The sequence below is a fragment of the Cygnus olor genome, chromosome 5 (genome assembly GCF_009769625.2).
Source record: "Cygnus olor isolate bCygOlo1 chromosome 5, bCygOlo1.pri.v2, whole genome shotgun sequence".
NCBI lineage: Eukaryota > Metazoa > Chordata > Aves > Anseriformes > Anatidae > Cygnus > Cygnus olor.
Genome location: NC_049173.1, coordinates 4,001,499 through 4,014,245, shown reverse-complemented (window position 1 = coordinate 4,014,245; position 12,747 = coordinate 4,001,499). Strand labels below are relative to the sequence as shown.

Here is a 12,747-nt window from a genome sequence, read left to right as displayed (position 1 = left end):
TCAGCCGTGGACTCCTGCACTTGTGCAAAAAGTCGGGTGGCCGGGTGGGAACCCCCAAAATATTGCCCGGTGGCTGCTGCAATCCCACAGCTTCTGCACCCCGGTGGAGCCGAGCCCCGTGGAGCTCCCTGCTCCAAGCCCTGCAGCTCGGGGTGCCGGCGGCGTGAGGGGTGCCCTTTCCTGTACGGTTATCTGCCGTAACATTAGACCCGAGCACGAAGCCGGAGAGCTGAGGCACTGACGAATGTATCTTAAAATAAAGCAAGTGTTCACACTAATTACTATTTCAGTGAGTCACACTGATTGCAAACATAACTCCCAGCCTGGAAAAAATTGCGTCCATGGGCTACAAATTAAATTAATAATGGTGGTATTTTTTTTTTTCGATGGGAGATTACAAGAAGAAAGGCCAGGGCCTGAGGAACTGCAGGAAGCTGGGGACTCACGCCGCGATCCACTTGGTCCCCAGAAACCATCACCAGCCGCTTCAGGGAGCGGTGCACAGAACTTTGCAAGGAAAAAAAATTGGAAATAACCTAGCTGGTGGAAAGCCAATTCCTCCTCCTGCAGCAGCTACAGGTCAGTTGCACCCTGGAACAGAAAGAGGCCAATGATCCCATCACCGCCTGCTAGCTCAGCACCTTCGCCTTCCACCCACAGAGATCGGGGGTCCTGGAGCTGAGCGCTCCACCAAACGGGTACGTCGTGACAGTGGTTTGGTCCCGAAGGGTCTTACGTGGCTGACTGGGGCACCGACCATTTTAAAAACAAGTGGCCCGAGCACAAACATGGACAATGTGAGCGGCCAGAGCAGCACACAGCATCATTCACACGGCAAAGCCCACGAAAACCATCACCCACTGGCACTGGGCTGCACCGGCCGAGAGGCTTCCCCGCTCCCCCACGTAATCCCATTTGAGGATAAATGCATTTGCAAATTCGATTATTTGAACTTATGGCTGTACGGTTTGTCCTTATTCAGCTCCCCATGTAAAGCCATCTCCCATCCACCCGCATCCTGACGGACCCAAGGCTGCCAGAGAGCCTCACGAGATGCCCGGCACAGCTTCTCCTCACCCTCCTGCGGCCACCTCTCGGGGGACAGCCAAGCCCCAACGGCTTCTCCAAGCACGAGCACAAGGTACGTGCGCAGGAGGCTGCTTTTGGGTAGAGATCGGACAGGATTCTCTGACTCTGCTCTGCAGCGATGCCCAAAACACTTCCCTGCACCTCATTCTGACTATGAGGGGTGGCACCAAGCAGCCCAGGGGAGGCATTTTAAGCCAACAGATGAAAACGCAGAAGGGTTAAGCACGAGTCCAGGAGTGCCTCCTCTAGGTCCTATCAACTCGAGAGCAGAAAAGCAGGAGGGAAGAGCAAAGAGGGCTCCAGCTTGCACCATGATGCTCACCCACCATCAGCCAGGTGACCACTGGTTTTGATTCTTCAGGTAAAGAATCAAAACCCAAATAACTGCGAAGAATACTGCAAGTGCAGGCCACGATCCGTAAGGACATCCTCCCTGCACAGACAAAAGCGTGCGTGGGGAGCCTGAGATGTCACCTCCCGCCCCATCCAACGATCCCCAAAGCAGTGCTCCCACCCAGCCTGTCCCAAGAGCACTCAAACCGGAGCTCAGCATCGCAGGAAAGCCAAAAAAAAAACAAAACCCAAAAGCTGGGCACTGGGGTGGTTTTCCACGGGTGGGGGCCGCTGCGGAGGAACCGCGGTGTTTGCCTCCGATGGGCGCCCGCAGCTGGGGCAGCAGCAGCGGCCGCAGGGCTGGAGCCGCAGCCACCTAAAGGTACACGAGGTCTGCAGGAACATGTAATGCCTTTTATTAGACCAGCTGGTACAGCTGGAAAAAAAATAAACCACACAAGCCCTCCTTTGAGCTTCTGCACCTTCCCGCTTGGCCATTTTTTCCAGCTGCATCACTTGGTCTAATTAAAGACATTACCCCTGCCTCTTCCTCCGGCCAGCCCTTGCCGGGACAAGGAATCTGGGTCATTTTGGTGCTCTCACTGTGGCACTCGACAGCCTGCTGAAAGGAAATAAAGATTGTGGCCTTAACGTGCAGAGGAGCCAGCGGCCGGTGAAAAGAAAGCTCAGCGCCCTTCCGACCGAGGGCGTGAAACTGTCACCCCGCTGCAGAGGATGCAGACGGGTATTTGGATGTTTTTGGGAGCTTTGGGGCATCTCCAGCAGGAATTGCAGGAGCTGAGAGGCCACAGCAGCTCCAGCACTGCCACCAGCGGGGCTGGCTGCACGTGGGACCAGCCCTGAGCAGCCCCTGGTCCTACCCCCGGTTATCACGGCAGGAGCACGTCCCGTGCTCGATGCCCAAACTCCACAGGTGGTTTTTTGGGGGCAAGAGCAGCCCCCGTGCCCTAACCAGGCTGTGCCCTGCGCCGCCGAGGAGGTGGCGGCGTCCGACAGCAGCCGGGCTGGAAGGGAGGAAGGAAGGAAGTTATAGCGGACTTTTAACCAGTGCTATAGAATACCTGCGGCTCCTATTTCTGCGCATCGATAATATGGTTTCCGTATCCCTGCACAGCAGGAAGGCATTCGCACTCAAACCGAATTAACAGCAACCCGCGTCGTGCACCAGGTGAACCATGAAACCTCAGCGAGGCTCCTCCTGGCCACAAGCTACGCGTTTCCCTTCCTGCATTCATTCCTTACTTCCCTTTTACCTTTGCAGCCCCCCAAATTTTAATGCACCGGGGTTTCAGGTGGCCGCGCACCGTGCTGCCACATCTCGGGGACGCTTGGGGATCCTGCAAGACGCCTCTCCTCGAAGGCAGACATGCGGTAGGACCTCTCCAGGGGTACAAACCAACTCCCTTCTCGCACCGAACCCACTTTTGAAGCCAATTCGGGCGCTTGCTCTGCGACATCAGATCCGCGCGGCACGCTCCGAGCGGCATCTCTTGGCTCACGGTGATGCCCCTTACCAAAGCACCCGTGGGAGATGAGCTCCTGCACCCATCTCATCGCACGCTACCGTGTCCCCAACACCCAGGACAACTCGGCGGGAGCCATCACAGCCCCCAGCCCGGCAGGGACGGAGCCCGTGCAAGCACGGGGGGCTCAGGAGCAGCGAGTGACACAAGGCGAGGTGAGGATGGCGCTTGGTGCACAACTTGGTGCGGTCCCACTGCCAGCCAAGTGGCAAACGCCAGACCGCAAATGGGCGGCGAATAAGGGCTACTAAAAAAGAAATAATCCAACACCACACAGGCGGACTTACGAAGAAGGCAGTGCTGAGAGTGGGGCCCAAAAGCTGGGGTCCCCGGCCCTACACGGCCGTGGGGTTACCCTGCTCGGAAAGCACCGGGATTCTCCCTCTCCCAAAGGCGAAGCCCCGACAAGAGGATCAACAGCAAGGCTTGGGACCTCTGCAAACCATCCCCCAGGAACCTAGGGGACGTGGCTCCATCCAAAACAAAATCAGAACGAAAAACCACAACGCAGACGAAGAAGGAAGGCGCGGGGAGGGCTCCGGCCCCGGCACGCAGCAGCAGGGCCGCGCTGGCGCCGCACGGCTCTGCCGGAGGAGCTCGGCTGCTCCGTCCCCAGCCGAGTGGCCGAGGTCCGGCCCTTGGGCTGTTTATGAAAACCAGCACTGCCCGAAACGCGCCCCGCGGCATTCCTGCCTCATTCCCCAGAGCTATATAAGGCAACACGGCCAATTCCAGCTCCTCTCCCTCCGCGCCCCGGGGTGGTTTCCTGCTCCCAGCTCCCCTCCAGGGACCTCGTCATCAAACACAGCGGGGCCAGCGCCAAGCCCGAGCTCCCACCGCCCCAAAAAAGCCGTAAAAAAGCCCCTAAACACCCCGCCGGCTTCTCATGCTTCTCCATGCATGCAGCAGCACGGGGGCTGCCGGCCCCACAAGGGGTTTTGACCACCAGGGATGCTTTGCAGCAAGGCTTTTTTTTTTTTTTTTTCTCCTTTTTTCCCTTTTTTTTGGGGGGGCGTTGGGGGAAAAGCCACGCAACTTCCAGGCAGGTTTCGCCACCCCTCCTCGTACTCCACGTTTAACAAACTCTGTTCAACTCGCATCTCGGCGCAGATGCTGCCAAGGCGCACGGATGGCCCGGGATACCCGCACCCCAAAACACAACAGCAACCCGCAGAATTTAGGGGATTTTCACCCTGCTCCAGCCCTATTTACGTGTGCAACTTGTAGCGGCCAAAAGGCACTTCTGTAACCACGCACATTTCTGTGCAACAGCCAGCAGTCTCCTCGGATTTTCTCAAACACAAGGGGGTATTCAGAGCCGCAGGAAAAAATGCGTCCAAACAGGATCTGAGTGATGAAATCGAAATTGCCGCATTTCAAAAAATAAAATAAAATAAATGAAAATTTAGGAGAACCCGGCCTGGCCAGAGCTTGCGAAAATAACAGTTCGCCTGAGGTAGTGACGGGCCGCTGCTCCGTGTTGCAGGGAGCCGAGCAAGCCACGTTGGCCAAAAGAAGCCTAGAAAATCCAGACTCTACGTGACCTGACTTAGTTATTGCACAGGAAACTGCATGGAAGGAGGAAGGGGGGGGAGGAAAAGGGAAAAAAAAAAAAAAAAAAAAAAAGAAAACGGAGAAAAAGCAAAGCCACCAATCATTCGTGCTACCGTAGTTACACCACGCAATAGACCGGAGTAGTTCCCTGTGCGGAACCCGACCGAAAGGAGCCGTCATGGGTTTGAATATTAAAACGTAAGAGGAAAAAGCTCTCGGTGCAGTCATGGTGGGGAGACCTGGCTCCAAAACCTCTTTTTTTTTTTTTTTTTTTTTCAGCCAGCATTACAGCACCGACCGGAGACCGAGGCAGCGTCGGAAAGGGGAAAAATAAGAATAAAAGGAATAAAAACCGGAGGGGGGGGGGGGGGGGGCGGGATTTTTTGCAGCGAGGACTCACCGGGGTTGTTGGCCTCCCCTTCGAGGATGTGCAGCTCGGTGCAGTCTGCCAGGGAGTGCTCGAGGCAGAGCTGCAGGAAGCGGGCTTGGGTCCGGCTCACGCGCTTGAGCAGCGAGAGCAGCGCAACAGTCTGCTCGCACTCGTTCCAGCCCTTGAACCAGCCGGCCAGCACGCCGACCTGGTCGCGAAACATCATGGTGAGAGGGGCCGGGGGGAGAGAATAAATAAAGGGGAGAGCCTCTGCCCCCCCCGCCCTCCAGCTCTCGCCGCCGTCTCGTGGCGCCGGGGGGGGGGACCGGAGGGGAGGAAAAAAAATCTCGGCTGCGGCGCGAGGGTGGGTTGGTGGCGGGGGGCTGCGGGGCTCGGCGCGGGCTCTGGGTCCCCTTCTTCTGGCTCGGGAGCGGCGGTGGGGTCCCCCGAGGCGACGTGGAGGCGGCGGAGGTGGGGGGGGGGGGGGGGGGTGAAAACGGTCAAAAACGGGGGAGAAATGGAAAAAGGAGAAGGCCGGCGGAGGCTGCGTGAGCGGAGGTGGCCCTTGGCTGGGCGGCGAGGGTGGGCAAGGCACGGGAGCGGGGCTGGCGCTTCGGCGGGGGGCTTCGCACCTGGAAGAGAGAGGGGGGGGGGTCAGCGGGGGGGGGGAGAGGAGGAGGAGCAGGAGGAGGAGGAGGAGGAGGAGGAAGGCCCGCAGCAGCCCAGGCACCGCAGCCTCCCGCTCCTCCAGCCCCAGCCCTGCTTTGTGCCCCCCCCCCCCCCAGGACAACCCCATTTTGTGCCTCCCCAACAGGACACCCCCATTTTGTGCCCCCCCCACCCCAGGACCCCCCCATCTTGTTCCCCCCCTCCAAGGGCCCCTCCATTTTGTGCCCCCCCAGGACACCCAAGCACCCCCTCCCCACGCACCTCCACGGCGGGGGGGGGGGGGGGGGGAGGCCATAATCACCCCCCTTTGCTGTTAGGGGGTGGGCGATTGCACCAAAGCACACCGCCCCCCCTAAAACCCCAAAATTACTAAAAATCGTATTTTTTTCATAAAAAAGTTGCCCCCTCCCCCCCGGCCCCCAATCCCCCCAAAGCACTCACCTCACTCAGCGCGGGGCCGGGGCCGGGAGGGGGCGGCGGCGCGGGGGGGGCCGAGCCATGGCGGGGGGAGGAGGGGGGGGGGGGGAGGAGGAGGAGGAGGAGGAGGAGGAGGAGGAGGAGGAGGAAGGCCGGGGGGGGGAGGGGGGCGCGGGGCGCGAGCGGCGGCGGCTCCGCGGCGCGAGACTGAGGCCGGCGGCGCGCCGGGCCCCCGCTCCCCACATGCCGCTCATTTGCATAGCGGTGACGTCATAGAGCGAGGGGGCGTGGCCGGGGCGGGGGGCGCGCCTTTTCTCTGCCCCCTCCCCGCGCAATTCCAGCCCCCCCCCCCACCCCCCCCCTCCTCCCCGCAGCGCCCCCGGGGGAGGCGAGCGCGGCCCGGTCCCCAAAATTAAAAAATGCTAAAAAAAATCAAAAATGAACCCAAACTCGGCCCCCCCCCTCCCCCGAAGCCGGATTGTGTCCTTCCCCCCCCCTCCCCCCCCCGCCTCCACGCGTCGAGGGCTGCGGGTTGCCCGCGGAGCCTGGAGGAAGCCTCCACCTAGCGGAGCGCGGGGGAACGGCGGCTTTGGGGGGGGGTTTGGGGGATTTTTGGGGGTCTCGGTGGTTTGGGGTGGAGGAGATGGAGCCGTGCTTCGTGCCGCAAGGAAGGGTGATTTTTTTTTTTTTTCCATATATTTATTTTTTATATTTTTTTTAAGGCCGCTTTGCACGCCCGGGGTGAACCCGCAGCTGCGTGCAGGCGATGGGGGTGGATGGGGGGGTTGTAGGGGCAGGGGGTGGGTTTGGGGCTGTGGCTTTGCCCTGCAGCTTCCATCTCTTTGGCATTCATGGGAGGAGTGGTGCCGGTACATCTAGGAAGGAGGAAAAAGGAAAACAAGCGCCCGCAGGGAGCCGGCAGATGTGGGGCAGAATTTGGATAGCGCTCCGCAAAGCGCAAGTAAAGGTGCAGAGTGTGGCTCTTTGGGGTCACGGGGAAAGGATGTCAGAGCCTTGACTTGTGCCCAGCTTGGGGACAAGGGACACCGGTACCTTGCCACCATCCCACATCCCTGCTGCTTTAGGGGCGCAGCACTCCGGCGTCAGAAGTTGCAGGGGGAGCAAGAAGCGAAGGGATCGAGGCAAAGCCTTGGCAAGCCCCCTCACCCCAAATCCGCTCCCCAAAAGTGGCTGGGTGCTGGTGGGTGCTGCAGGAAGGGCAGCCGGGGGGATCCCTGCTCCGCGCGGTGCTCCTGGACGTCAGGCACAAAGGGTCCGGCTCACCCCGCGTACGGGTTTGCCTGCTCAGTCTGTCTTGTGACTAATTAAACAAACACGAGCGGGGTTCCCTGCCAACAAACCGCAGCCATCTGTCTCATCCTACAGCTCCATCCTAATAAATGGGCCATCGCAGGGCCCTTTCCCCTCCCGCGGCCCCGGCGTGCAGGCAGGAGGCGCGGAGCCACGAGGCTGAGCCGTCTGCGGGGTCGGGGCACGCGTCCTGCACGGGGGCAAGGCGCGAGGCTCCCCAAGCCCCCGGCGTTTCAACAGCACCGGGATCCCCGCGCCCCAGGAGCTGGCGAACGCTGGCACGTCGCTAATTTAAGGCTGCCGAGCTTGCTCCGCCTGTGCCGCCCCCCGGGGTTTTGCGTTTTGCAGTAACAGCAGTGATCGGAAGAATATTTGGGGCTGAGACATCCAACGCGGTCCTCTGCGGGGCTGAGAGCACCACCGAAACCCCAAAGCATCCCGAGGAAGCAGCCGCTGCAGGAGCCGTTCCCCCACGCTGCGATGTTTGGAGGTTTCTATGGTAATTACAAAACCCTGCCGCGAGCCGTGGAAAAAACACCCTGCCGTGGGGCGAGAGGAAGGGTGCAGGGCGGGTGCGGGCTCGGAGCGAGGGGAACGACGCCCGAGCTGCTCCAAGCGAGAAGATCTCCTCCCCAGGGCTGGCGTCGCAGCGTGTGCCGCGGCAGGGATGCGCCAGGTCTGTGGGGTTTTGGTTGGGGTAGCTCGGTGCGGCCACATGCCCGCCGTCCCGGTTGTGTGTACCGTGGTAATATCAGCCGAGCAGGTGGAGTAAGGAAATCAGTGAATCCTGACTGCTGATGAGTTCCAGGGAAGCAGACGTTCGTCTCCGTGGAAGCTACCTGATGGCAAGTTTGGCTGGAGAAGGAGGAGTACATCCACCGGCTCACAAAGGCCCACGTTTCCCACCTCATTAGAACGAAATCTTAGTGAAAATGTCCCAGTAGGCAGGACGCAACAACGAAACCCCGTGTCTCTTCCATCTACTCCTGAACGAAGTATGGGAGCTGGCCACCGAGCTGTCAGCGGTTGCCTCACCTTGTTATGTGACGTGGAGCTGTGCGAGCCGTTCAGATAAATCCCACCAAAGCCAAAATAAAGAAGAGACAAAAAGTAAAAGCAAAAAGTGACCCCCGAACCGACGTGGGTCTACATTTCCAGACCAGCAGCACCCCACCCCAGCTCCTGAGCCTCACACGGGGCTGTGCCGTGCCCTGGGACATGCTGTAAATGCCCGCTGGCGACAGAGCTCCCCGCTGGCTGTATCCCGTGTCCTCGGCCCGCGTTTACCTACAGCGCTGGGATTTTTCACACCATTTCCAGCCGGCAACGAAAGCGGCTTGCTGGAGGACTCGGGGCAGACTGAGGCTGTTGCGAGCAGATGGTCCCGATGAAAGGAGGCGCTGGTCCCTCCGGAGGCACCGCTCGGCCGAGCTGCTCGGCTGCCGGCCCCAGCAGCTCCCAGGCAGGCTTGGAGATGCGCATCAGGACACGCCACCGGGGAAATCTCTTCCCTAGCTGCATCTTTCAAGCAGTTCTCTTTGGAAGCCTGGTTCCAGCTGAAGACGTGTCTTGTGATGGAGATTTAAGGGGAAATTCCTTAAAGGAGAGAGCAAGAGCTGCCAGGCTAGGTCAGGTTTCAGACGTAGCCAGGACGCTGGGGTGGAGGAAAACCTCCGCGCCTTCACCTTCCGAAATGGCCGGGAATCCAGCCATGAAAGGCAAACACGAGGGACACTGCTCCCATTGAGTGCTGCCCCTGCCTCCAGCACGCGGCTTTCGGCACCACCTGCGGAGGGAACACCTCGGGCTGCACGGAAATTGTACACGTGTGTGTGTGTGTGTGTGTGTGTGTGCAGCTAGAGGAGGCGTAAATGCAGATAACCCGCTGAGGCCAAAAAGGGGTATTTTGCATTTTGCCCCAGTCCCCCGAACGAGTTGCAAAACAAGGCTTGGAAAACGGGGGTGTCGTACAACACCCCACCACCCGCTTAAATTACTGCTCTGATGTGTTGATGTCTTCACTTGTAAAACAGGGAACAAATACAAATGCCCAAGTGTAAAGGCTGCTCCCTAAGAACCAAACTCAGCCATCCCAGCTCGTCCCCAGCCACCTCCCAGCAGAGCAAGGTGGAGGTCACTGCTCCTTGGAGGAGCCTGGTGGTGGGGCTGGAGGGACGCTGGCAGCTCTGCACAGCCCGGTGCGATGTGCCCCGACGCTCCCGAACTCCCAGCCGGGTCTCCGAGGGGATCAACAAGTTAGCAGGAGGTAGAAAAGAAGAAAAGGAGAAGATGCTCTTGGAAATGAGATGTACAGGGGATGAGAACAGCTTACTAGATCAGATTTGTGTTGGGGGGTCACTGACTGGCCAAGGTCCAGCTCTGAATCCCGCTACAAAGGGTTGTGTTGCTCCTAGTAAGAGACACGCAAAAGACTGCAAATTATTCCTACCCTTGTACTTTAAGGAGCTCATTTGGAGAAAGAAGACTCCAAAAAATAAAAATCAGTGGGTATGCCCTTGGGACTGCATTGCCCCTGTGTGTTTTCGCCCTGCTCTGTGCAGCATGCACTGCCGCACGGATAAACCACGGATAAACCAGGATGAATGGCAGAGAAATCTGCCAACCTGCCCGGCAAACCCTTGAACGAAACCCAGCAAAAGTACCCAGGCAAAGCACTGCTGAGGGTGCAGCTCTGCAAAGCAGAATTACAAAGCCTGCACGTTCCTGTGCCCATGAGGTGCTGCGGAATAAGTGTCTGATGTGTTGCAGCAAGTTGGATCCATCAGGTGTGCCTTGGGACCGGCGAGGTACAGGTTGCTGAAATGAAGGGTATAAATGACCCCATAAAAACATGTCAGTGCGTCAAGAGGCCTTTATATCATCACATACCTTTTTTTCAGGACAGGAGAAAAGCAAATGGTTTGTTAGCGATAGAGCATCGAATCCTGATGGACTTGATGGAGACTTTTCGGTATTTGTTAAGAAGTTGGGGCTGAAAGGGGAAACTGTGGCTGGCAGATTTATTTACACACTTTCATGTCCTGGGAAGATGCTTAAAGATTGAGAGGCTGGAAAAGCTATAGCTTTGGCTATTCATGTTCACATGAACACAAATCCATCAAAGAAAGACACATTGGCAAATAATCTTTCTTTGGTCCTATAGCAAGGGTAACTCCTCGTGCTATCCAAGCTGCCTCAGAGCAAGTCGTCCCAGCGGAGGAGGGTTTGGATGGCGCTGCAGCCAGGGTCCGGTGCTGACCACCTAGGAAGAAGCCGGCTTTCAAAGGCCCAGCAGCAGCTGGCTTGGCCATCTCGCCTCCGTGTACGGCAGCGCCTGGTGAAAAGCACTGCTTTTCGAGCTGCTGTACGCCATAAACCGCCGGCCTGCTCCTACTTTGATCGATGAAATGTGCCGCCGGAGAGAGGGGTCTGCTGATCTTGGCGACCCAAGCAGCCGCGTGAGAAAACGCAGTGCCTGGCTTCCCGCTTGCCGTGGGCATCCTTGGCCTCGCTGCCAGCAAAATCCCACCCCAGGCTTCCTGCAAGCTGGTTTATTTTGAGCTCGTGGTCTAGGCTCTTTCCCTGCAGGGGAAACCCTTGAAAGCAAGGACCCTCAGGAACTGGAGACCAAAATCAGATAGCCTAGGGAGGGTGTCTGTGCTGTATGTGACCAGCTAAGCAGCAGCAGAGCATCTGCATCTCCCAGCCAGTTCTGGTGGCAGGTGATTGATGCACAGCGACCCCCGTAATCTCTGGGGTCTCGCTGCCTCCGAACTCAATAACATCCGCAGAGAGAGAAGAAAAAACGAAGAGGAACAACTATCAAGATAATTCACAAGTTAGCAACCCTCCCTCTAGCCTGTTTGTTAAAATATTGCTGCGCACAAGGAGCTGATAGACACTAAATAAATAGCACTAGGAGAGATAAGTGATGCATTAGATTTCCCACCAGTCCCCTGACTCCAGCTGCTGTTGAAGAACCTGCCAAGAAATATTAGATGTCAAGCGGCTGCAATGGGAGAGTACAGAATGCTAGGAACTGCCCCAAACCCTCACTGCAAGTAGGCAAAAACCTGGAGGAGGCACCTAAAACCTACAGGGGCCTTCTTGGCACAAACCTGCTGCTGATACGAGGGCACTGCAGGCTGAAGATACAAAACACAGGGAGCGCTAATTGTCCAGGTGACTTACTGCAGGTCCCACAAAAGTAATTCTGGGGTTCACCTGACCCTCAAGAGCATCCAGACCCCACACAGGTAGTACAGGGGTTTTCTGAAAAATGGAAACGCAGCGACTGTGGCAATGACTATGGCAAAGTCATTGCCCCTTCCATGGCTGAGGAGTACACGTGTAGGGAGGGGGAATAAATGGAGTTTTTTGGGTTCCCCTGAACCCTAATGAAGGTTCAGTAACCTCAGCATGAATTTATAACCTTTGGTTGCTTTTCAAAAGACCGTCAGAGAAACAGAGACTGCTCGCTTTGGACATCAACCTCCACTGAGGACTTCATCTAGCCTTAGGAATATGCTGACACACAATATTTTTACTGTTTTAAATCCTTCCTGTTACGAGATAACATAATTAAAGCAGGATCCCTCCCAGTTCAGATGCAGCTGCATCCAGACAAAGGCGCCTTTATGTAGGTGTTGCCTATTCCTACACATTTACGGAGCCAAACCAGCAGAAGCCCCTTTTACAGGTATGACCGTCCCCGCACTACAAGCTCATACCCCTCCATCCCCATCGCTCACGGGCACGACAGAGCAGCAGCAATACAAACAACGTGACACAGCCCCAGCATCCCGCTCACAAGTGTTCGTGAGCGCCATGTTCTTCAGCAGAAAGTTCCAGGATTCCCACTGCGGTCACCAGCTGGGCAGAGGTCCTGCAAGACACCCCCAAGGCTTCCTAATGGGTTAGCTCATTCCTGCCTCCTTTTACCATACCCATGGTTTTCAGTTTGCTGTCAGCAGTAAATGAATCCTGTTGGACACGCTCAGCAGCTCTTCTTAAAGCTGGACAAAACCATTTGTGTGGGTTCTGATGTGCTCAGACCCACCAAAACGGAGTTGAACTTCCCCTTCCCTTATTCCCCGATGGGGAAGAGGAATAGAGTTGTACCAGGTTGGCAGTGTCGGCTGCTGGCAACCCTGCACACAGCCACGGTGGTGACGGCGAGACTTTGTAGGCTCTGCAGCTGAAGGCAGTGCTGTTTTAGCCCATAAAGAGGTCAGGGAACTAACCACTTTTCAAAATGCCATACTGTAATTCATCATTTTAAGATGAATTGACCGGAATTGTCTTCCTCCTACCATTAGTCCCCTGCTTGAAGGAGGCGGGGAAGGAGGATCCTAGCCGAGCACCTTCCTTTACAGAAGGAAGATATCTGCCTCATAGCCCGCTGGCATTTGGAAAGGCACCTCGGGACACCCCCAGGTAACATCCCTTAGCTTGGTTAAC

The 12,747-nt window shown here is 57.3% G+C and overlaps 1 protein-coding gene and 1 long non-coding RNA gene across 4 annotated transcripts in view; one reads left to right on the top strand and one right to left on the bottom strand.

The window, feature by feature from the left end:
* The window catches only part of SAMD4A (sterile alpha motif domain containing 4A), an 83,387-nt gene extending 77,163 nt beyond the window's left edge, over positions 1-6,224 (bottom strand). The window contains exons 1-2 of one of the 3 annotated variants that reach the window (XM_040559728.1): positions 6,001-6,224; positions 4,921-5,522 (exon numbers count right to left, since the gene is read on the bottom strand). In XM_040559728.1, coding sequence (XP_040415662.1) covers positions 4,921-5,116 — 196 coding nt within the window. In that variant the 5' untranslated portion in view covers positions 5,117-5,522; positions 6,001-6,224. Of the gene's footprint in view, positions 1-4,920; positions 5,523-6,000 lie in introns of those variants that run through there. The other 2 variants (XM_040559729.1, XM_040559730.1) reach the window with 2 other exon arrangements.
* Positions 6,225-6,468: 244 nt separating this feature from the next.
* Positions 6,469-8,359, top strand: LOC121071465. Its single transcript, XR_005820619.1, has 3 exons — positions 6,469-6,649; positions 7,363-7,786; positions 8,284-8,359. It is a non-coding gene; the product is annotated as an uncharacterized LOC121071465 (long non-coding RNA).
* The last annotated feature ends 4,388 nt before the right edge of the window (positions 8,360-12,747 follow it).